Source organism: Castor canadensis, chromosome 1, assembly GCF_047511655.1.
Source record: "Castor canadensis chromosome 1, mCasCan1.hap1v2, whole genome shotgun sequence".
Classification (NCBI taxonomy): domain Eukaryota; kingdom Metazoa; phylum Chordata; class Mammalia; order Rodentia; family Castoridae; genus Castor; species Castor canadensis.
The window spans coordinates 9,613,461-9,637,560 of record NC_133386.1 but is presented as its reverse complement, the minus strand read 5'-3'; the positions used below and the strand labels follow the sequence as shown (position 1 = coordinate 9,637,560).

Here is a 24,100-nt window from a genome sequence, read left to right as displayed (position 1 = left end):
CTATGTACCTCCTGGCAGGAGGGGCAGCTGGGACATCCATGTGACCAACAGGCTCACTCAAGGAAAGTGATTGGCAAAAGAGGGACCATGGCCCTGATTCTGGCTGGCTCATGGTGTAGGGAAGGCACATAACACACAACGTCTGTGCACACACAGGCTCACTGATAGGCCACCCATTTTACAGAACCAGGGTGTCATTGACGGATAGGATTCACTTTTCCCAGCAGGGCCAGTCCTGCTTTATAGAATTCTGTTTCCTGTGCTGGCAGTGGCCCTATCTGTACTGATTCCCCACACACATACTTCTGTAAGTGTGCAGTGGGCAACCCTGACAGTTCTCCATACTTCCAGCCTGAATCTTAGAGTGGCTGTGCACCCTTCATGCAAATCGCCAGACCAGATGCTTCTTCATTTACCACACAGGCCACCTGAGCACCTCTCCAAAGCACCAATACTGAGCACACACCAGAGCAGGGACAGTCACAGCAGAAGCCTGGAGAGGGCCAGAGTCTCTCTATGACCACCACAATCACAGTAAGGCAACCCTGACCCTAAGTGCCTTGAGTCCACAGGTGTCTGGAGGCCAGTGGCCTCTCTATTTCCCTTAAAAAGTTCTGTGTTTCTGCAAAGGAGCAGTCTTTGACCCCCATCCCCAGTGCTGTTTGCTCTGTAGAGCTAAGTTTCCCAGTTTCTGTGACACACAGGTCAAGGAGCTGACTTTAGGAGAGACTGGAGTGGAGGGGAGCAGATCCCCAGGGCACCTTGCTTCTGAGCACAGAGAGCTGCAAGGTGAAGGCCAGCAGCCCCTGACTATCTCTCAGAGCTGGGGCTGGGGGAACCCTTTCATTCTCTAGTCACCCCTGGCTCCAGCTGAGACTGGCCCTGAGTAAAACCATGAAACTCTATCCAAAAAACAACTAAAGAAAAAAGGAGGGCAGTGGAGGCATGGCTCAAGGGGTAAAGTGCCTGCCTAGCAAGTGCGAGGCCCTGAGCTCAAACCCCAGTACTGCAAAAAGAAGAGGACGGAAGGAAGGAAGGAAGGAAGGGAGGGAGAGAGGGAGGAAGGGAGGAAAGGAAAGGAAAGGTAAGCTATCTTGAAGGTGTTGTCACCAGCAAACCATTTTAGGTCAAGATAGAATAGGGCATAACTCATTAATTCAATAGACCTTTATTGAACACCCACTGTGAGCCTCTGTGACAGCAAGGGCCAGTGGGTTTGCAGAGGAAACCGGAGGGGGTTTAGCTCTACTTGGTTCATCAGCTTCTCTGCTGGAGGCCATTCTGTCTGGAGCTGCACTGTGACTCTTGTTAAGAGTGTGCCACCGTGGGCACTAGTGTACAGAAATGGTTAAAATACGATTGCCTATTCTCTGGGAAAGCTACCTCCCACGCAACCAGCAACCTGAAGGCGCGGGGCTGTGATGGCACCAGCCTTGTGTGGAGAGACACTGCAAAGACAAGGAAGCAGCGTGTGACAGTGATGCAGTGGCCCCTCACTGACCCTCATAGCGCCATTCACATTCACAGCAGGGTGAGTTTTATGGCATCTGTTCACTTACGAGTTTGGGCGCTGCACCAGGAAGCAAGAGGATATGATAATATGTGACTCCTCACCCTCCTTTTGCTGTGTCTGGAGATAAGAATCCATGAGGGCAGCCAGGAGAGAGTTGTGTGCGGTACCCACAAGCCACATGGTGCCAGGCAGAGTCACCAACTTGGGAAGAGCTCTGCACTCTGATGTGGAGCCTCTTCTGTGCTGGCCAGGGCATTAGTGGTATGAGTCCTGATGTGGACAGAGAGAGGACCCGTGGCCTGGATCACCTCCCCAGATGGACACAGTGCTCAGACTTCATGCCCTGCACCGTGCACACCTGAGCACAGATGCCCAGCGCTTTTCCTCCCACACCCCACCTCAGCATCAGCACACACAGGGGAAGGCGCTCCCTCCAGCCCTGGGTTTGGGTCTTCCTGAAGCATTTTTGGGAAGAAGGCTCGAGAGGTCCCATGGATGCAAAAGGTTGCATAAGGCCAGAGCTGCCACAGGTGCTGTGCTGTGGACACTGAGTGTCATAGCCCTCATGGAGTCTGCTCCCCGTGCGCTCTGACACATGCCATTTTGCATGACATCAGGATCCAGCTCTTCTGAATGCCCATGTGCCCCAAGGTAAAGAAACTCCATCCACGCATACCATCATCTATATTCTCCCTGTCAGAGACAAATCTTTCAAAAATCTAAAAACCCTAGAAGTCCTGTGCCTGTGAGCACCACTCCAGATTCTGGATAGCCCAGAACTGTGGGGTCAAGACCCTGAGTCAGGATGCTCATGGAAGAGTGCGGAGGCGACTCTTCCATGTGGTGACCATGCAGTCATCCAGAACCTGACTCTCAGATGCCTTCCTTGGCCCCTCTTGAAGAGGAAAAGAGGGAGAGGGGGACTAACTGTGCAGATACAAGATTGCCACCACTTACCAGATAAGTTAACACTGGTGTCCTCAACTGGTAGGGTTTCTATGAGGATTGAGTGAGTTAATACATGTACAGCACTTAAAACCTTATCTAGCACAAGATAAGTACTACGTAAGTGTCAGCTCTTATTATGCACCTGGCATCCATGACTGGACAGATCCACCAAAGCGACTGTATCCTTTCTGAGCAGTTGGACGATGATGGATATGACTGGATTGAAGGAACCAGGCTCCCACCAGATAGCTCCCTCATGATTAGCAAGTCACTGCCTCTCTGCCTCAGTTTCCCTCTTTTGCAGAGTAAGAGCTGGAACTAATTTGTACATCAAGCCATTTGTGAGTCTCTGATCTTTGTAGCTCGGTCAGTAGGTCAGGACAGAGATAGCATCTCAGCACCTACACACAGGAGAGTCTCACCTCTAAGAGAGTAAACTGTGACCCTCAGCTCTTCCTCCTTCTACCCATCCTATCCAACAAGCCCAAAACTGAGTAAGTCATCACTTGCTACAGATCAGAGGGGATGCTGTGTCTGGTCGTAACATAAAACTTCTCTGACAATAGGACTGTGCCTTGCCTTTCTGACTTGTCTCCTATTTCTGGGTAAATGTTTCTGGTCATGATATATATACAGTCATCCTTATATGTTGCTGGAGTCAGCTTGCTCATTTATTGCCGATGAGTTTTGCAGCATATTCATAGGAGATATTGTCTGTACTTTCCTTTCCTTATAAAATCTGTGGTATCAGGACTAACACTGGCCTTTGGAATGAGTTCAGGAGTGTGTATATTACTTGTGCTTTTTGAAGAGTTTGTGAGGCATTGGGGCTAATTCTTTAAAGATTTGGAAGCCCACTGGTCTTGAGCTTTCCTTGGTGGGCAGTTTTTGCATTGTTATTTGCCCTCTACTTATTATGGCTCTTTTTGGGTTTTCTATTTCTTGCTGGGTCAGTATCAGTCATATGTATCTTTCTAGTAATAAGGTTATCTCATCCACTGCCATTGTCCCAATGTCCACATCAGTATTGTTTTAGTCTGCAAATAGTAGGACCACTTGAGGACCAAGAAAGTTAAGTCAAAGAGAAAATGACAATAATTTGTAAAAGTGGAGGGAAGGAGAAGTATCCAAAGACTTCACTGAGAGTAAAGAAGCAAGTGGAGTAAGCCCTGAAGAGAGAAACTGGATCTTTGCATTTGGTTTTGGTTTTGGTTTTAACACTCTACAAAATGCATGCTACTCTCCCAGCTAAGAGAGCTGGAAGCTCTAGCCAAGTGGATCCCAGCATGCATCAGAGGTTCTCTGCTGCTTGCTTTGTGTTCCCTACCTGTGAGTTATGTTGAAGCTGAATGTACATGCCCAGCAATTTCCGGGGTTGTCAAGATAGGGAAAAATGGGCTAAAATATATCAAGACTGCCAACAAAGTTAGTTCTTTGAGGCAGTTGCACCATTCCTTTCCTTTGACTTGCTTAGACTGCCCATACCAGGCATCCCAACCAAGACCATCACAGTTAGCCAGCTGGCAGGACTGACCAACAGGAGCCCAAAGCTCTGCAAGTTCCCTAGTCTCTGGTACAGCACTGGACACCCAGGCCCTTGGAAAGCCAGCCCCACCATCAAGAGCAGCTGGCCCAGCAACTTCCCAAGAAACCTATCAACTTCCTTTTTATTTACTTATTTCATATTTTGGATACAGTTAGAGCTCACAATCAATAAAAAAAGATCTTGTGTTCTGCTCCTCATTTAGACAGTCACGAAAACAAACAGTTGAGTCAGTCACAATCTCAGGTGAACTTTGCGTCACTGGAGTAGACCGACACAGTGTGCCAGCGTGGCTCTGCTGAGGTGCACCACTCTGGCCCCTCGGTAGAGTCGCTGACGCATTGCAAGGATCATTGTTTCATCTCCACAGCCACATAGAAGGGACCCTCATTTTACAAAGGATGAAACGGAGGCTTTAAGTTGTTGAGTAACTCGCTCACATTCACACATGTGCTTTCTAAACACATGCTGGCTTTCAATTTTAAAAGCCCTTGCCTGGTATCAATGCCCCTCTTCCGAGGCTGCCCTTTCACCTGGACTGAGGAAACAACTTAGCGTGACCAATATTCCCTGACCTGGGATGCTCACCAGCACCACATCATGGACATCTGAGCTCAGTTGTCAGAACCCCAGTGGGGGCCCAAGCACGGGATTGTTACAGTCATCCGGGTGATTTTAGGAGGAGGCCAGCACTGAAAACCATCACCATAGCCTTCAAGTTCATACATTCTCCAAAAGTTTGGGCTATATGGAATGATTTTAAGCCTTTTCTTTTTTTTGCTTTGGTACAAAGAAAGTCACATTTATCTCAAAAAACTTCAAGTCAATTTCACTCAACTAACACATGGTCTACTCAGAGAAAAGACCATAAAGTGGTCTGCATTCCGTGAAGATTTCAACAGAATGTGTTAGAATTTAAGCAAGGTAGAGAAGGGCAGTGGAGGACTTCAAAAAGGAGCACTCAGGTTTTAGGCAAAGCTTCCTGGAGCAGATGACATCTAAGCTAAAAATTTAAAAATAGATGACTCTTCATTAGACCCCAAACATGGGGAGGGGGGAGTGTTAGCTTTCTGTCACTATAACAAAGTATCTGAGATAAGTAGCCTATAAAGAAAAAAAGGTTTGCCTTGGCTCATAGTTCTAGTCCATGATGAGGCAAACAAATTGCTTTTAGGCCTCTGGGGGTGGGGTGAACAGATGGCATGGCAGAGCAAACCACTCATCTCTTGACCAGGAACTTGGGGTGGAGGAAAGGTCTGGGGTCTCACACACTCCTTCAAGGGCACATCTCCAATTACCTGAGGTTCCAGTTTCCTCCTGGATCTCTAATTATGCATGTTAGACTATTTGACATTGGCTCAGAGGCTAGGTCCCCGAGGCTCTGGGCATTTTTCCTTAAAAACTCTCTCTCTCTCTCTCTCTCTCTCTCGTTCTTTCTTCTGCCATCTCTAATCCAAAGAATTTTTCATTTTGGTTATTATACATTATAATTCATTGGAAAACCAAGTCTTCATTTGTTCTGTCTTCTGAAGAAAATGTTAGAGAAGTATTAAAGTAACACCTAAAGCATTTTAAAAATTTCCAGATATAGCTTCTGTCATCTGCAGTCCTGTGAAATTCTGAGGAGTCAAATGAATTCTGTACATATATCCACTTTGCAAGCTGAGGAACGTATTTTCATTCTTCCTGCTTTCCTCAGGTTTCCTCATGACTGGTTTTTCTTATTCCCTAAGATTGAAGTTGTCTCTATGACAAGGTGTATGTACAACACTCGTGACAGCTAGTTATGGTCTAGCTTTTAGTGTGCATATCTCATTTGATTTCCAATTAATTTAAGTTCTAGGTAGTGCCAGAGTCATAGCTTATGTTTATATCTGACACTTGTAGCTACAGAGGTCTTTTGGGATCATGTGTTAAAGCAAAGATAGTAACGGTACATAGTTGCTGGAATTTTTTGTTTGTAGAAAATAACTTGCTATAATTTCTTAACCTTATATTTGACAATCCCCTAGTTACAGTTTATCTGAAATGTCCTCAGTTTATCTGAAATGTGTTGATGGACTGGTCCCCAGCCCATGGTTTTCTTGGGAGATCTAGAACCTTTAAGAGGTGGGGCCCAGTTGAAGGAAGTTGGGTCCTGAAGGTACAGCCTTGACAGGGACACTGGGACCCAACTCCTTTTTCTCTATTTGTCTTCTGACTGCCGTGAGGCACCAGATACTCTCCACTATCATGTTCCCACCATAATGTACTGTGCCACCACAGGCCCAAAGCAACAGGTTCAACCAACTGTGGACTAAATAATCTTTTCCTCCTTTTAAGTTGATTATCTCAGGTATTTTGTCACAGGAATAGAAAGTTAACAGACACATCCCTTAATCCAGTACCAAATAAGACTAAGCCAGTAGCTGCATGGTTTATTAGGATTATAGACTTCTCCATGCATAATCTGAGAAATCAAATACAGTAGGGAAAAACAGCTTGAACAAACTTAAATATTAATATGAAGTAAAATAATTAAAAGCAGCTCTCCTCCTAACCTGCATCTGTGTTTTGGATAAACTTTAGAAGCGTATGGCGTTCTTGCACCTATAACTGAGCATTTGTAAGATCCAGCTCAGGGCTTCACAGATGGACAGAAATGAGCTATGCCCAGCTCTAATACTTTTGAAAAAATTGGCACGCAGGAGATAAGTTATTTCAGTTCATTCTTAGTTTGTATACAGACCACCTAGAAAACTCCTTGTTCTGCTATGAGTAGCATGCGGTCTGCTTAGACCAGAAGTCAATCAGGAGAGGGTCAAATGGATTTGGAGATAAGCAATTTTATTTGAGAATCTGTAGAAATGAAAAGCAAACAATCTCTATGGCGTCTTTAACTTGTTACCTTAAATGCCAATGTGGGTGACATCCAAACATCTGAAGCCATGATCTGTTTTGCAAGTTAACACCAACAGTCCATCTGGGCAATAAATCCGCTATCTTGGGGACTTATTACGAGAACAGGAACCCAGTGCTCCAGACCACGGCCTCTTCCTGCTGCCAGCATAGAGCTCTGTTTGCAGGGCCCTCACTGAAGAGCCAGCCTCTATTCTCATCCTAATCAGCAGTTGACTGATTTTTGACCTGAAAAATGGCAATTCCCTCTGATTCAACCTACTATTTGATACTGTGAGCCTTGAAAGGGTTGTTTTAGGAATTAAAACGTGTTTCTCAATTTGATGCTCCGTAGTACATGGAATGTCACTGTCAAAAATCTGGGAGGTTGCATTTTTTCCCTTAAGATTATATAACTGGTTAGATAAATAAAATGTACCTGCTGCTTCTCTGTGTTAGCTGGAATGCTCACAACAGCCACCAAACTGCAAGAGAAACAAGCAAGCGGTGATGTCTCCCTCTACTGGTAGAAAGTAAAAGAGTCCTCAAATGAAATTCCAGGAAGGCAGGTGCGAAGTAAAAAATGGTTCAATAGAACACAGAGAGGTAGAAAGGGAGAGAAGAAACAAAGAGAAGATAGAAAAAAAGAAGGAGAATTGTGAGGGAAGTCAAAGAGAGGAAAGGATAGAGGAGAAAGAAGGAAAGAGAATGGGGGAAGCCAGAGAGAAAGAAAATGACATAGAAAAAATCAACAGGAAAAGGTCAAAGAAGAATTAAAAGCACAGGGTGAAAGAGAAAGAGGCACTTGAGTGTTTTTCATGGGTTACCCTGAAAATACTGGCCATTTCCTCCAAGAGCTTCTCCAGGACAATCACAACCAGGAAGGCTAATCAACCCATAGTCCTTGGAATTTTGACAGTGGAAAGGCTTGGACTTTAAAAATATATGTCCTGTTTCCCTCACTCATTTGATTGTGAGCTTTGTTCTAAGAGGGGGATGTTAAAAACAAGCAATGTTTAAATCATGAGAACTTTAAGTTCCAGTGGTTTGGAATCTGATTAAAAACCTGTAAGTTTCCCACTCTTACCCAATAAGCCAACAGAGATTGACACGGGCAATGCCTTGCAGTCATAGCCTGGTCCCTGTGTGTCCCCAAATGGGATTGGTCTTCTAAAATGAAGTTAGTTTGAATGTGACAAATGATTCCAAGTCAAGGCGTACAGCAGGATCCCAGACACTTAGGATCATAGTCCCAGAACCTCTGTGCTCACTGGAAGCAGGTAAACTGAGGAGAGGGCAGAGCAGGTTAATTAGTCATTTGAAAGCAGTCCCTACAGAGAAACACCTGTAATTGTACTCGGAGGCATGGTCGTCACTTACAAGGCTCAGACAAATCTATATAGAAGAGGTGCTTAAACTCCATCAAGTCATAATTCCAGTAGTCATTTGGAAAAGTCATTTGACTTATGTGGAGGTTTTTAAAAATTCAATGACTGAAACTAAACTTTTTTTCTATTTTCTTTTTTCATATTTTCATTGATGTCTTTAAGCATTACCTGGGATAAACTAGACAGCATTTTCAATGGGATCCTGGCCAGTGAGGCCAACACTGGGTTTGTACAGTTTCTAGCAAGCTGTGAGTCTGGCCATGGGAGAGCACCAATGGGTGTGCACAGGAGTGGATAAAGGTGCAGAGGGGCAGCCTCACGCCCTGTACCAGGTGTAGATAGGAAAGAAGTGGTCCTGGAAGAGTAAAAGGCAATTCATGAGGAAGCTCAAAGTAGAAGAATGGCCCGGCATTGAGAGGCAGCAGCTACCTGGGCAATTTAGCCAGACCCTGACCTTGTTTCAAAACAACAACAACAAAGTAGAAGAATGAACAACAGAGAGAGAGACAGAGTTGAGGGGGGGAGGAGAAACTCCCCTTATGCCCTACCACTGGCCTTGAAAACCCCCAGCTCCAAGCTCTAACATCTTTTTTCTGAATACATAAGGGCCAGTTATGTATTGGCCTAATCCCTAAAATGGAATTTGCCAATTAGTTTCAATACAAAGGGCTTTCTTCAGGTCACAGAGACAAATCTAATTTGCAATTTCCTCCTTTCTTAGAGCTGGGTATTGTGCAAACAGAGTAGAGGATGAGTGAGGGCTCCAAAGGGGCAGGTTGACAGCAAGACTCCCTCATCCAGGAAAGGCCATGAGGTTGCAGCTGGAGCCCTCTGACCCACCTGTGCCCTGGGCTCATTCGCGTTGTGACAGCTTTGCTGTCCCTGCCAGCGAGAAATAAGCCCTCACAAAGCTGCCTATCTGGCTCTGGCCTAGTGTCCTCAAGATGAATGTTTAATTGGTGAGGCTGCTCTTCCTTGGCCAGTTCGGCCACTGCTACCCTCTCAGGACTGGCTATGCCCCAAGTGGAGCTGATGGTGGTGTGAGCAGGAGCAAGCTGGCACCAGCCCCGGTGTATGCAGCCTGACCTGCCAGCTCCAGGCAAAAGCAGAGAGAGCCAGTGCCACCCAATCCCTTTGGGATGCACTGCGCTGGCAAAAGTGATTTGGGAAACTATGGGAAGGATGAATTTGTTAAAGTATTGCCCATCACAAGTACTTCTTAGCAGCTTTTTAATTCCCTTAGAGTGCCCCCCACCCCATTCCCACCACCTAAGCCCTGACTGTTTTCTTGGAGCTCTGACTGGCGGGGATGAGGCATGACAGAAAGCAAGGAATGTCCCTGAGACTGACTTCCTGGTCCTAAGGCTCCCCTTTGAGCTTGACTCTTGCTAGGACCAAGGGCTTTGAACTTCTAAAACCTGCCAGTACCTCAGAACCTATAGCTCCTCCACCTTTGCATCTAGGCTTCAGAGGAGGGAGGAGATACCCTACACCAAACTGGCCAGTGTAGTGACTTACTACTGTAATCCTAGCTACTCAGGGGGCAGAGATCACAGTTTGAGGCCAGCCCAGGCAAAAAAGTTCAACACCCCTATCTCAACCAATGGCTGGGCAGGATGGTGTTATGCAGACAGTGCGACTAGCAAGATTCCAGTCCAGGCCAGTCCAGGCAAAAACTCAAGACCCTATCACAGAAAGAACTAAAGTAAAAAGGGCTGGAGGCTTGACTCAAGTGGTAGAGCGCCTGCTTAGCAAGCACAAGGCCCTGAGTTCAACATCCAATAGTGCTGGAAGAAGGGAAGGGGAGGGAGCAGCTGCACATTCCCGTGAAGGGAATGCTGTGCTGTGTGAGTCTGTGCACATTGCTTCCAAGGCTGCAGGTGGCAAATGGGACACATGGGTATGTCTAGGCAGGAAGAGGGGGATACCTCAGTCACAAGGCTCTTAGTACAGTCCCCCCCAAAAAAAAACACAGGGTACTAAGCCAAGCGACATTAATTATGCACTTACTGTGTCTACTGTACAGTAGTGGATTGGTTTGCAGTCAAGCCCAAGTTCAAATGCTAGAACCCTCCCTGGCTTTCATCTGTGAGGTCCTGAGCAAGTCCCAGCCTGCCTAAACTTCCAAGTCTTCCTTTGTAAACAGGAAAACACGCTCATTCTAAAACTTCCAGAAAACTGAGCTGGGCACCCAGCTGGAGCCCAAACAGAGTCAACCAAGGACCGCACCTGTTCCTCCTCCTTGCTATAAACACCACTTCTGACAGTAATGAGGTACTGCACAGGGTCAAGGGTCAAGTGTAGACTTCCTGGGTCCTGGGGAGCGTCTTCTAGCTGCTTGGAAGCTTAGGAACACTTCAGGGTTGGCAGAGTAACAGTGATTCCCCTGGCCCAAGGCTAGAAATGTCTTTCTTCTGTTTTCTTTGCCATCTGATGACTTCATAGCCCTTGGAAGAAAAGCAGCGGCTTCTTGAGTTGGCATTATCAAACCACAGAAGCCTGATGAATGGTTCTAGAAGCTGATGGAAATTTAGCAGCAGGAATCCTAGACTTCGGCAGCACAGTCCGATGCAGCCCCCAAGGGTTTCTTTGATCTCTGTATCTTCTTTTTCTGGTCAAATAGATACAACATAAACTTGACCATTTTTCACAATTTTCAAGTGTACAGCTGAGTGGTGTTAAGTCACATTCATGCTGCCCTGCGGCCATCGCCACATGTAGTCCAGAGTGTTTTCATCCTCCCACCTGAACCTCTGTCCCCATTAAATGGTGCATCCCAATGCCCCTCACCAGCCCCTGCCATCACCCTTCTGCCTCCTCTCTATGAACCTGACCGCTCTGGGCACCTGTGTCCTGGAATCACACAGCATCTGTCCTTTTGTGACTGACCGATTTCACTTAGCAGGATGTCCAGCGTATTGTAATGTGGCAGTATCTCCTTCCTTTTTAAGGCTCAGCAATAAACCATTGTATGGACAGACAGCACTTTGTTCGTGCTGTTACCCACCAGTGGCCACGCGGGTTGCTTCCACCCTTTGGCTCACTGTGACTAATCCTGCTGCGAACATTAGTATATTTTTAGAACAATATGGTAAAGGTGGCTCTCTGCCTATAAGAAGTAGGTGCCTCAAACTGCAAAGTGGCTCTCTGCCACCTTTGAGAAGTAGGTGCCTCAAACTGCTATGTCTTTGTCCGTGGGATTGCTTTTAACTGATATCTTTTAGGTTGTGACAAAGGCCACACATATCATAGCCTGGTGTTACTCCCTGGAGGCCCACTGGGCACTTATGGGTACCTGAGAGTGCTTTATTCTGTGTCGGGTGTTGGTATTTACCACACACTGGGGTCCCTGCAGACGTACCTGCTGTTCACACCTCCTGCCTCTGCCCAACTGATGTGTCACTAATGGTTTCTCTCTTCTCACACCTTCCCTCCCCCTGCCCCACCTTTCCCACCCCCTCCTGTCTTCTCTTTGCTGGCTCCTGCCGCTCTCCAGTGCGACCAAGACCAGTGCATCCAGAGCACCAAATTCGTTTTGCAGGCCGCAGCCACACCCCTGCTGCAGAGCGAGCCCAGCCTCACCAGTGACGAGCTGCACCTGCCCGGGAAGCCAGGCCTGGGCACGCCATGCACCAGCCTGACACTGGGCCAGCCTACACCTCCCTCCTCCATGCCCAACCTCACCACTGAGACCACACTCTCCAATCTTCTGCCTTTGAAGGACGAGCATGGGGGCCACCAGTTCCTGACCCCGGATGAGGCGCCATCACCCCCTCGGTTGCTGGCAGGAAGCCCCCTGACACACAGCCGCACAATGCACGTGCTGGGCCTGGCCAGCCAGGACTCTCTGCACGAAGACTCTGTGCGTGGGTTGGTAAAGCTCAGCTCCGTGTGACCTGTGTGGCCAGCCCTGGGACCACAGGGCTCATCCACTGGTGGTGGGAGCAAGCAGAGGCTGTCCTGCAGCTGGAGATGACAGCCCTGGACCCCGGGCAGAGACCTCTTAGAAAGCAAACGGAAGCCAGTGTGGAGGTAAAAGGCCGGCAGACACCACATGCTCAGAGCTTGGTTTTATTTGAATTTTCTTCTCCACCCTGAGCACTTGGACAAAAAAATGAATATAGTGACGTGGCTATTTCCAGGCATTTGGAATCTATCTGCAGGGTGGGCCAGGGGAGGAAGGACCCTCAGGGAATGGGGTCGAACTTGGGATGGATAGAAGCTGCCTGGATGCTATGTCTTCTGTCTGCTGTGCTTGGGACAGACTCACTGAAGTTTTCCGACACTTGTGGCCGACTGAAATTGCACTTAATGTTATGCTACTAATATTTGAAATAGACATGCCATTCCATTTGTTAATTTAGAAAAATTCTAAAGGGAAAAAAACTGACCACGTGTGGGTTTGCATGCCACGCTACAGTCTGTGTTACAGTGGTGTTGGTATCCCAGAGGAAATGCTGCTTTCTTTGTTTTCCTTTCTTTCCTTTTTTTGTTTTATGAAGTTTTCAAGTGCTGCTTTGTTGGAAGACAGTGCGACAGACCGAACCTAGTGGATGATGCGATCCTGTGTCACTTACTCAGTTATAGGCAGATGGGTGGCAGTTGCTGCAGAGGGCTGCTGGGGTCTACCCTCTCCTGGACCGTTTAACCTTCTGTTCAGTACTTAGCCGAGGTGTTGTGTTGTGCTGCCCCGAGCAGTCCTCGCCTCCTATGTGACGAACTTCCCATGGACAGCCAATAAAAAGACATCCTCTGTTATTTTGGATCTGTGTACAGTTATCCTTAGCAACTTACACAAAAGCAAAGCCACCTGAGAGAGTTAGCTTTTTGAAAAATCCCTAGCAAGGAATGGCTCAAGAACAACCAAAATTCGAGTGTTTTGCTGCTGGGGTACAGGATGGTTGTTGGGTGATTTCTCAGATAAGAGCCAAGCTCTCCTCCCATCCCTCCCCACCTCTGGCCTTTGAATTACCTCCTTTGCCACAGTCTTAGCAGAGTTTGCTCTACATTTAAAGATTTTCATGAAGTTAGTCTGCAGTAGAGAGAGGGAACACTCAGGAGAGGGCTGCTCTCTGCCATCCTCTCGGTTCCATGTGGCGCTTCTGTGTCACCAAGCCTCAGGTGCACAACTTGAGGTCCTGGTAAAGGTATCAAAAATGTGGAGGAGAAAGCAGCTCAAAATTTGGGCTGAGATCCTGTAGACTGCATTCTAAACTAGGCACTAATCAGAGTGCAATGAACAAAATCACCACATCATTTCATTTATCATCTAGAAGGGTCTCCAGGAAGCGAGTCACTTGGGGACAGCTGCAGGGAACTCACCAGGCTGTCTCCAGCCTTCTTCACATGCTAAATGCAGCAGCCACATTCACTTGGGCTCTTCATGGTCTTCTGCTCACAGTCATATGAAAGCAAGCTATGTCGGTCAGTGATACAAGTAGCCTAAGTGACTTGCATTGATAGGAAAAGGCTGTCTCTCTTAAGAAAGAGTTGCCATTTTATATAAAAGAAAAGCATAATTTCAAGTTTTACTTGGAATAAAACCTATTTGGGACATAAAACAATTGTGCTGAAAAACCCCACAGAATTCTTTCTCTTGATATCTTTGAGCCATCTTTATTTTCACACCACACACAAGTATAGAAAGTGGATAAGATGAGTTCCATGTAGCCATTTTTTATTTCTTAGACCCTCTACCACTTACACCTATTTGTAATTTAGGTTAAAGTTTCTTTACACACTCATGCACACACTCACACATGTGCTGTCTGTGAACACAAAGCGGCAGCCTCGTGAGGACCTTCCACAACTTCCCGAACCATCTCTGCCTCCCACCTGCTCCCTGGGGAATCCCAGAAGAGAGCTGGGGTGATGAGAAAGGAGGGGGACTCAGCCTTACTCTGGGGTCAAGTGTGACCAGTGGTCAGTTTTGGCTCCTGGAAGACAAAAGACTGGTCTTCAGAGCCCTTTCCACATCTAACATTCTTTAATACAGAAGTTGCTGACTTCCTACAAGCTCCTTATGAAAAAATCCAAGAAGCAAGGATCATATAAGGAATGTTTGCTGCATACAGTTAGCACTCAGTCTCCTCCAGTTCTACATCTGTGGATTCAAGCAACCCTGATTAAAAATATTTGAAAAAAACACTGTGTCTGTACTGCATGTGTGTGGGCTTTTTTGGGTCGTTCTCTAAATATTACATTATAACAATTATTTACATTATATTAGGTGTTGTCAGTCATTTAGAGGTGACTTGAAGTACACAGGAAGGTGTACATAGGTTGTATATGGGATTTGAGCAGCTAAGGATTGGGTATCCATGTGGGCCCTGGAATCAGTTCCCCAAGGAAACTGAGGAATGGCTGTATTCATTATCAACTATTCCACTCCAACCCTATTCTCTGTGTGCACTTGACATTATTTATTAGAGAAGGGTTTTGGAGTTTGGGGTGAAATGAATTGAAGCCCTTCAGAGTGAAGAAGGAGACTACCTTAAATGGGCCAATCTGCTAAGAAAGTTAACATCTTAAAAACCCAAACCACAGGGCTGGGGCATGGCTCCATTGGCAAGTGCACTTGCCTAGCAAGTGCAGGGCAAAGCCCTGAGTTCAAACCCCAGTACTGCCCTCCCCAAAATCAAATCCCAAGCCACAAAGATGTCCATGGCCTTTCTCTGTGGTTTAGGAATAAGCAAGTGTGCTTCCCCATTCTGTGAGCAGGAGGGATGGTTGGGTGCGGGTCCAGTAAGTAAGGGCCCTATGTTTCCCAGTAGCTGATACGTACATTTGTTGAGTGGGTCCATCTGGCGTGGCTGAGTAGACCTGGCTATCTTTAAAGGCCTTCGGTGACAGCAATTGATTGCTAATAGAATAAAAATCCAATAAATATTTAGCTTGCTATTTAGGCTGGGACCATTATATCACACATGCACACACACACAAATGTTCATTCTGTTGCTTAAAAATTCATCTGCTTTGATTCCAGGAATGCTCCAGACACCGTAGGCCTCCCAGGCACCCGAAGGCTGAATGTAGCCTGAGTATCCTGGACTGCAGGCTGGAGGAGCAAGAGAACGGCAGCCTGGTTCTAAGAGGACACAATGACATGCCACTCTGTGCTGGGGGCAGTCAGCCTAGCATTTGTGCTGTGCCCACTTGAAAATGTGATCATTCAGCCTGGGAGAATAATGCCATATTCCCCCCACCCCAAGCTGACAAGATGCCAGGTACCTGTTCTGGTCCACGGTGGCACAGGGAAGTCTCTTCAGAACTCCCCACCCGCTGGGTCTACTCAGTCTGCCCATTGTGACCAGGATAGCTGACCAGTTCACATGAGCTCACGCCCCATTTTGTATGATAGCTCAGTGGTCGGCCCTTAGCTCTTCGTGTCTGGGCCGTGGCCTCTCACCTGACTCAGCAGAAAGAAAATGAATTTGCCACAGCTGGCATCCTGAGCACAGCGCATGGCGTGGGCTCTCCAGGGACAGGCTGGAACAGAGCCTGCCAGAGACTTGGAAGGGCACAGCCTACCAGGCTGCTCCTGAGGGTCCCAGGCTGCCCCACCCCTGTCCCCCGGGGCCCGTGCTTACTCCTCTTCAGAGCTGAGCCCATGCCATCCTCTTCAAGCTGGGGGCCAACTGCTCCCCAAATTTGGCTTCACCATTTGGGTTCATGTGAATATTATAAAGACTCTCTCCAGGGGCGCCGTCTCCCAGTTGTCCACACCAGTGCACTGGCCGGTCCCTTTAGTTCCTGAGCAGGTAGGAAGAGCGTAAGAAGGTTAGACATTAGATATAGTTTCTCATTAGTGCGTTACAACTGTTCCAAAGCTAATCCTGAATCAAATCAATGTTTAGATTTTTCTGTGAAATACATGAGTTGTGGGAATCTACCATAGTCTTTTCCAGAAGAGATCCTTTCAAATGAATTCTTATTCTATTCCTCCTGGTCCCCTCACCTATCTGGAGGTTTGTGTATGGCACTCTATGCCGTTGTCTCATTTTTAAAAATGCCTCTTCTTATGGTTATTCCCCTAAAACACCTCTCTCTCCCTCTCTCTCTCAATCTCTCTCTCGATCTCTCTCTCCCTGTAAAAGTTGTCATTGAAATATTAAATGAGCTGAAGTGTCATTTTCTTTCAAATAGATGCCAGAGATACTCGTAGTTTTGTAAATCAGTAAATCCTGTTCTGCTGTCCGTTGTGCGTAGTCCTGACAATGCAGCCAAGGTGGGTTGTGCAAATGTGAGAAGTGAGCACATTAAGGCAGCATTAAGTAATTGGGAGATGGAAGATTAGGTTGTCTCTGGAGCAGCTGTGTTTGCAGGTGCCACAAAGCTAGATAAGTGGCTTCAAGTGGAATTATGGTTCGATCTCATAAACCCCAGGAATTAAATCCAGAATGGAAGAAAAGGCAGATGAGCCTTTTTGATTTTTTTATTTTTCTATCAATTGGTAAGTTTAAAAAAGAAACTCATTTTTATTCTGATGAAGATATGAACAAGCAACCTTCCTAATTGGCCTAGATACTTGAAGATCTGTAGTTAAAGCTGGGATCCACCTGCAGACCCAAGGAGACGTGGCTTGGGGGGTCTTATGTGAACAGCGACGACCTTAGCCCACAGGGAAGGAAAGGGAAAAGGGGGTGGTCTTGACAGTCCTTTGCCAGGACCATACGGAACTGGAGCTTCACAGCAGCCAAATATGGCACAAAAACAAAAAAGTACAGCATTTCAAACTCTTAGAGGTTTCAGAGCCCTGGGGCTCAGCGCTGCTGAGCACGGGCCCAGAGGCAATGGGCTTCACGCCATTTGTGTTCTCATCGGTGTTTGTGGAGCTGATCTTAAGCCAGACGTGACGTTAGAAAGCTGCTTCCTCACGCGGTAAAACTCGTAAAGGCACCAAAGGAAACCGCAGGCTTTATGAGAGGCAGTGTCCGGGGCAAGGAGGAGCAGGGTCAACTTGCCCTCGGGTATGGGCACCGTGTGGACCCCCAGCTGGGAGGAATGTGGGTTTTCTGCTTTCATGTACTCAAGTTGGTTTCCCACAGCTTTGTCCTCAGTTGTTTGTTGTTGTTGTTTGCTTGTTTGTTTTGTTTTGTTCTTTGGTGGGACTGGGATTTGAATTCATACTTGCAAAGCAGGCACTGTACCTGGGGTCTCATGAACTATTTGCCTGGCTAGCCTTCACTCATGGTCCTCCTGATCTCAGCCTCCCAAATAGCTAAGATTATAGGTGTGAGCCACTGGCTGCCAGCTTTTTTTTTTTTTTTTTTCCTTTGTGGTACTGGTGTTTGAACTCAGGGCCTCATGCTTGCTAAGCAGGTGCCCAGGTTTTTCAATTCATAAGTGACTTTAGAGCAATGCAGAAGTCAGCACCCTAACCCATGTGTTCTATGGCAACTTTCTAACATACACACACTCCAACCCTCAACAAAATCAGATAGAAATTGTGTTAAGTACAGGTAACAAAATCCCCAAATAATAGAAGCTTAGAAAAACACCCATCTTTTCTGTCATGCAAGTAAATGCAGAGCTAGGCAAAACAGGGTCAGTGTCATGACTCTACAATGTCATTAATATAGCCACGGCTGTCCTTCTGCTTATGTTCTGCCATTCTTAGCACTGGCTTTCATCCTCATGATCACAAGACAGCTGCTGCAGCTCCAACCATCAAAGCCATATTGTAGAAAAGGGAGACAAGAAAGGGGAAGGAGCAAAGTGGGTACAGAACACTTAAGGTTGCTCCCTTTAAAGAGCCCCCCCAGAAGCCCTACCATGATTTCTCCATGATCTTCAACGACTCACACAGCCTCCCCTGGATGAATAAGAAGCTGGGAAATACCATGTTTTAATGTGGCACGTTGCTCTCCCAAGTATTGGGGTTCTGTTACTAAGGAAGAATGGGGAAATGAGTAACCACAACAGCTAACCTCACCTCCTTTAGCGAACCATCTCCTCCAGCTCAAACTTCGCCACCCATTCTCTGCCAGACAATTCTGCCTTCATCCACCCACTTTTCTCTAAAGAGTTACTCGCAAAGCGGCTTGACTCAGTCTCTTCAAGCCTCTTCTCCCCTCCAAGACCCCGGGACCTGGCCCTTCTGTCTCCCAGGGCCCTGGGACTCCACCCTTCCTCTCACACTTCAGTTTCTCCGTTGCTGTCAGTTGCTTCTGCTAGGCCTCCAGCCATTTCTCCTCTCTGATTTTTGTATATTTGCTTGTTTAGGGGTTTTTTGAAGGTCTCTCTATGCAGCCCAGCTGCCCTCAAACTCTCCATCCTCCTTCCTCAGCCTCCTTCCTCAGCCTCCTGAGCGTGGAGTACAGGTGTGGCCACCATGCCCAGCCCTCCTACTTGAAAACAAGTAAGAGAAACCTCTTCCTCGCCCCAGCTGTTCCCTCGGAGTCCCCATTCCTCCCCTTGCCCCTTGTCACCTCCTCCCTTCCTCCTCGGTGGCCCAAACTCCTCTTAATTAATGAATTTGTTAGGTCAACCTGGCAGCTGGTCTAGAAAACACATTTGCTGGAAATGATGAGAAAACCTGAAAAAATTACATTTTTCTAATTCTGGAAATTTCAAAGTAGCTGAGACACTTGTAGTTAAGGATCTTTTGAAAATGAACTTTTCCGTTTTCTTGAGAGCCTACAGGACGTTCAGCTGAGACAGTTTCCTGGCAGAAATTCCAGATAACTCAGCAGAGAAATCCAACTTGCCCTAACACGGATGAGTCACCGGGACTGAGGCTTTCTTTCTTTTTCTTCTTGGTATCCTGAATCCAGACACGAACCGTGCTTTGAGGCACTTCTGGCCGACAGTGCCTCGTGCTGAAAGCATTGTCCCGTGGAGCTTTGGGGAGGGTTTCTTGACCCCCATCAGCACAGTCTGGAAAGGAAAATGGCAACATGTTGAGGTGCTTTACATCCTGGTTTGAGAAATTTGGTCAGCAAACATATCTGTTTGTGGCATCTGTGTTTTCTGATTGAGATGGAGTCTGAAGATTGAAATTTAATTAATTGGTTAGGTCAGTCTGGCAGCTGGTCTAGAAAACACACTTTCTGGGGATAATGAGAACAGATGGCTTCAGAGGCCACCAAAGATGGCTCAAAACTCATTCTTGTGGAAAGGCCAAAGGGGATTCTCCATGTACCCAAACAATAATGCAGATTGGCTGCGTTGAGGCCCCAGCGGGACCCTATCAACTGGTACCACTTCCTCCGAAAATCATGGAGCACCTTGCCCAGTGTGACTGTCTTCTTCTCTGTATATGATTGTTTTCTTTTTGGTGGTACTGGGGTTTGAACTCGGGGCCTTCACACTTGCTAAGCAGACACTCTACCACATGAGCCACTCCCCAGCCCTGCAACCGTCTTCTTAAGCTCTTAAGTACAGTCAACTTCCAGCGAGCAAATCTAGTCCCAGAGCATGGCAGAAATTAACCGACAATGTGACCACAAACGGCCCTTTTCTGAGTATGTACCCGCCTCAGGTTTACCGGCTCCACTGCTTTGAATTTGTGCACCTGTCCCCTCCTCTTCCTAAGGACACCCCCTCCCTCCCACAATGCATAGGACATCTACCAGGGACCTTGTGAAAGAACCTGGCCACCTCTGGACCTGTCAGCTCCCCTGGGATTTGACACTTCTTTGTGACCAGCAGGGTTCTAGATGTTTCCAGGAACCAAAGTCTGAGCTGCCAGCACAGGAGGCTGATCTGGTCTCCTTTCATGGAAAGGAAGGTTTTAGCACTTGTCTCCGCTGTGTACTTCTTTACCTGGTCACTGTCAGTGACATCTGCTGCCGAGTGTCCCTCAGGCCTTTTCTTCGGTTCCTCTCCCCCCAGCAAGTCGCTTGTAAGGGAGGAGCCTGAGTCTCTTGAAGCTAAGCAGAGGTCATAAGGGGCAGAAGAAAGAGCAGAAGGTCTTTTCCATTTTTTCCTTTCATTTCCTTTTGGTAAAACAGACTGTACTTACCCATGGTAAGCAGGGAACTTCTTAATGTCCGGTGATTTTTCGCAAAGGCGATGAGTACACGGAGACCGACTGGCTCCGAGATGCTTTGCAGCCTTTCAGGAGTGAGGTGCTCACAACACTGGCACCAGGCCCTGGAGGAAACCCAAGGCCAGCACACTCATGACCGCAAGCTGGACACGCAGGAGAAAGAGCTAGCTGCTCAGTATGTCCCCAAACCTGCCACCTCCTTGGCACAGACGTAGGGAGCTCCCGTGTGAGCATTTGGGCTTCCATGTTTTTTTCTTGAACTCTGAGAAGTAAATGGCGGGGGTGTTGAAGTCCCTGCTTAGCCTGCTCATAGAAAGAAAATAACTGGTTAAGAACAAGTCAGTAGTGGGCAAAACTACTCAGGCCAGCCAGCTCTGGAAAGTGGCTTGTGGCTCACCCTGCCCTAAGTGGACACATGCAGGAACCTTATCTACGGTCCCTCCAGTGGCAGGAAATAATTTAAGGACCACCTGCAGTGTTCCCACCTCAGGCTGGGTGCCAGTCAGTCCAGACCCACACTCTTCCTTTCCAACGGAATGAATGAGAATGAAGGATTGGAACAGGAAGTGTCACGTCGCCTCTCCTGTGGCAAAGATAAGCCCCACATTGGGTCATGATAGAAATATATCTTCTTACCATGCTCTAAAAGAAAATTTGAAAAAATACTGATCTAGTCCACTCACTCCTGCCCTGTCTTGCAAAAGAGAGCCCTGTTCATCAGCTTTCGTCACCGTGACGAGATACCTGAGATAAACAATTTGTAACGAAGAAAGGTTTATTTTGGCTCAGAGTCTCAAGGTTTCAGTCCACAGTGATTTGGCTCCATTGCTTTTGGGCCTTTGGCACGGTGGAACATCACGGAGACTCTGATGGACCAAAGCTGTCCAACTCACAGTTGCCAGGAAGCAAGGACAAAGAGCAGGAGCCAGGGTCCCAACATCCTCTTCAAAGTCATGCCCCCAGTTACATAACTTCCTCCCATCAGGCCCCGCCTCCTAGAGGTTCCACCACTTCCCAGAAGCACCACGGGCTAGGGAGCAAGCCTTTATCGTCTGGCCTTTGCGGGGACATTTAAGATCCAACTATAACAACAGAAAGGTGAAATGTCACATCTAGCAGTTGAGACAGAGCTGGCACAGCGTGGAAATCAGTGCTACTCCAGCCATCTGTGATAAAGAACAAGGTTTTGCTTTTTAAGAATTTTTTTGTAAAATGTGTCTAAAAGGAATTACTAGAAAAATAAAACTAAAAGAGGCATGCAAAAGTCTAATTACTATTAGATTCAATAGACATAAAAGACTCTGAAAGACTGCTATAGAGGTTTCTGAACTCCTGGACAGTGTCTGCACTTATCTCCTCGTGGACCACACTGGTTCACATGCCACACTCTGCGTAGCCCCAGGCCTGTCCGCTGCCTTGCCTCTGGGAGGCAATCTCTAAGCCCTTAGAATGTTCTGCTTTTTAAGAGTATCTTTGTTTTCCCAGGGGCATTGGGCCAAGCCAGAAAGGCTAGGCTAACAGTGTGGCTTATGACCACACAGTATCAGCTCAGTCTCTGGAGGGACAAGAGACTAAGTCAGTCAAGTGGACGGCCACCATGGTTACACGACTGCCCTCCAATCAAAACTGGCCTTGGGGTGGACAGGCTTCCCTGCTTGGCAGTGCTCCATGCCCATGCGCCATCCTTGCTGGGAAAGATGGGTGCTCCCACTGGGAGCAAACAGGAAGCCCTGTGCGGGGATCTCCAGACTACGCTCCCACACCTCCTACCTCTGTTGACTTTAATCTAGAACCTTCCATTGTCATAAAACTGTGACTAGGATGGCTTTTCTGAGTTCTGAGAGCCTTTCTAGCATATTCGAAGCTGAGTGTGGTCTTAAGGGACCCCAGCCTTAAAGCTGGTATCAGAATCAAGGGTGGTTTAGGAGAATTCCAAACTTTGCCCCAAGTGCAGGCAGCACCCCTCAAATGTTGGGGTGTAAACACGTAGGGCCTCTCATATAGAGATGTGTCATCTGAGAGCCACAGGAGCCACAGGCATTGTGGGCTTAGAAACTTTTTTTTTTCTAACTGTAGTTAACTGGCAAAAGCAAGAAGCAGAGAGCAAGAGGAAAACAGAGGGGAAACCATTGTAAACCTAGCGCCAATCCTCTTTCAAGGCGTTCTGGACTCAGACCCATGAGTTGGCTTAAAAAGGAAACGCTGCGCGCGTGCTTCGGTTTGCTTTTTATGCTGTAACATTACTATCCTTGGAAATGCAGAAGATCAGGGGGAGTTAAGGAGATTGGGGGCTCCCCCTCCTCATTTTCTGGGGGAAAATGACAAAATCCTTAATTAAAGACATACATTGTTATTGAAAAAAGAAAAACTATCAAGAGGTGTCCTATGCTGTGACATTTTAAGATGCCATTGGTAAAGAAGGAGCGGATGTGCCTGGGTCCCTGCAGCCCCACATGTAGGGGAAGGAAGCAGTCCTGCAGCCAGCTGGCCTGGGACCTCGTGGCCACCCTCCCAATGCCACTCTTCGGAAAGGGCACCAGTCTTCTTACCATTGTCTTGAAACATGGTGGCTGGCTTGACTCTGAACAAAGCCACATTCAGCAGTGCAACGTCGGGATCTTGTGAGCACTCCCCATCCCCAAGACTGTGCAGCATCTCTGCAGATCTGCTTGAGTAAAAAATAGCTTCCAGAGCCAGGCATGGTGGTACACATCTATAATCCCAGCTACTTGGGAGGTAGAGGTAGGAGAATCAAAGTCTGAGGCCAGCCCTGGGCAAAAACTCTAGACCCCATCTAAAAAGTGAAAGGGACTGGGGTGTGGCTGGAGAGGTAGAGCGCTTGCCTAGCCAGCATGAAGTCTGGAATTCAATACCAGAAGTGACAAAACAGAATCATTTCCAATGCCAAGGTCTCTCAGGAACTGGAAACCACTATGTGACTGCCACAGGCCAGCAGTGAAACACTGGGGACAAAGGTGTGGGTAGGTGAGACAAGACTGCCTGTGGCGTTTGCAGAACTCCCTCTGCCTGGGAGACTGTAGCAGCCTCCACCTGCCTCTGCACAACTCCCATCCCCCACCTCCCATCTCCCCCAGGCAGCAGTGTGGGTGGGAGATGTCCAGCTGTCCTTCCAAACAATCTCCTCAGACTTCTGGGGTCTCAGAGCCCCTGCAGGGCTGTCTGGGCCAGCCTCAGACAGTCTGGTTCACTAGGCCCAGGATGCACCCTGGGACTTTGCATTTCTAACAAGCGTCCTGGTGAGATTGATGCCACTAGCTGGGGACACACTCTAAGAGTGGCAGGTTGGACAGTACTGTGGCAGAGAGAAGTCAGGGTATAATGTGAAGAACAGGAACACAGAGAAGGCCCAGCCATGACATCACTGCTTGGTGGACTGTCACTGGCCAAGAATTGACAGGTGAACCTGGATGAATCCCAATTTCTCACTCTCTCAAGGAGCTGAGTGACCACAGCTGAGAAACTCTTAAGATAGCAGCCAGCCCAGAGCAGTCGCCAGTAGTCCTCCTTTGGGCAAGACTAGCCCATCACCAATGGCTGGGGGAAAGGATTTACCTTTCCAGTGGCTATGTTCCTGTCCACCCACTCCTGGAAGGATGAACAGCTCAGCCAAGATGGCCACCGTGGGGATAGGCACGTCTTCTCACTTTGTTGTGTTGAGTCAGTGGACCCCTCGGGGATCCTGGTACAGCCCAGAAAAATCCCAGTCAGTCCTTAACTTGAGCTGCCATGTAGACTTTGTGTAGACTGATCAGAGGAAATGGCATGAAAAAAAGGGCCTTTGGGTCCAGGTACAAACACCCCAAAAACACTGTGAGCCA

General features: G+C 47.5%; 1 protein-coding gene across 2 annotated transcripts in view; it reads left to right on the top strand.

The window, feature by feature from the left end:
- Zdhhc14 (zDHHC palmitoyltransferase 14) overlaps positions 1-13,027 on the top strand; it is a 255,556-nt gene extending 242,529 nt beyond the window's left edge. For both annotated transcript variants that reach the window (XM_020156872.2, XM_020156871.2), the window contains one exon: positions 11,766-13,027. In XM_020156872.2, coding sequence (XP_020012461.1) covers positions 11,766-12,164 — 399 coding nt within the window. In that variant the 3' untranslated portion in view covers positions 12,165-13,027. The remainder of the gene's footprint in view (positions 1-11,765) is intronic.
- The last annotated feature ends 11,073 nt before the right edge of the window (positions 13,028-24,100 follow it).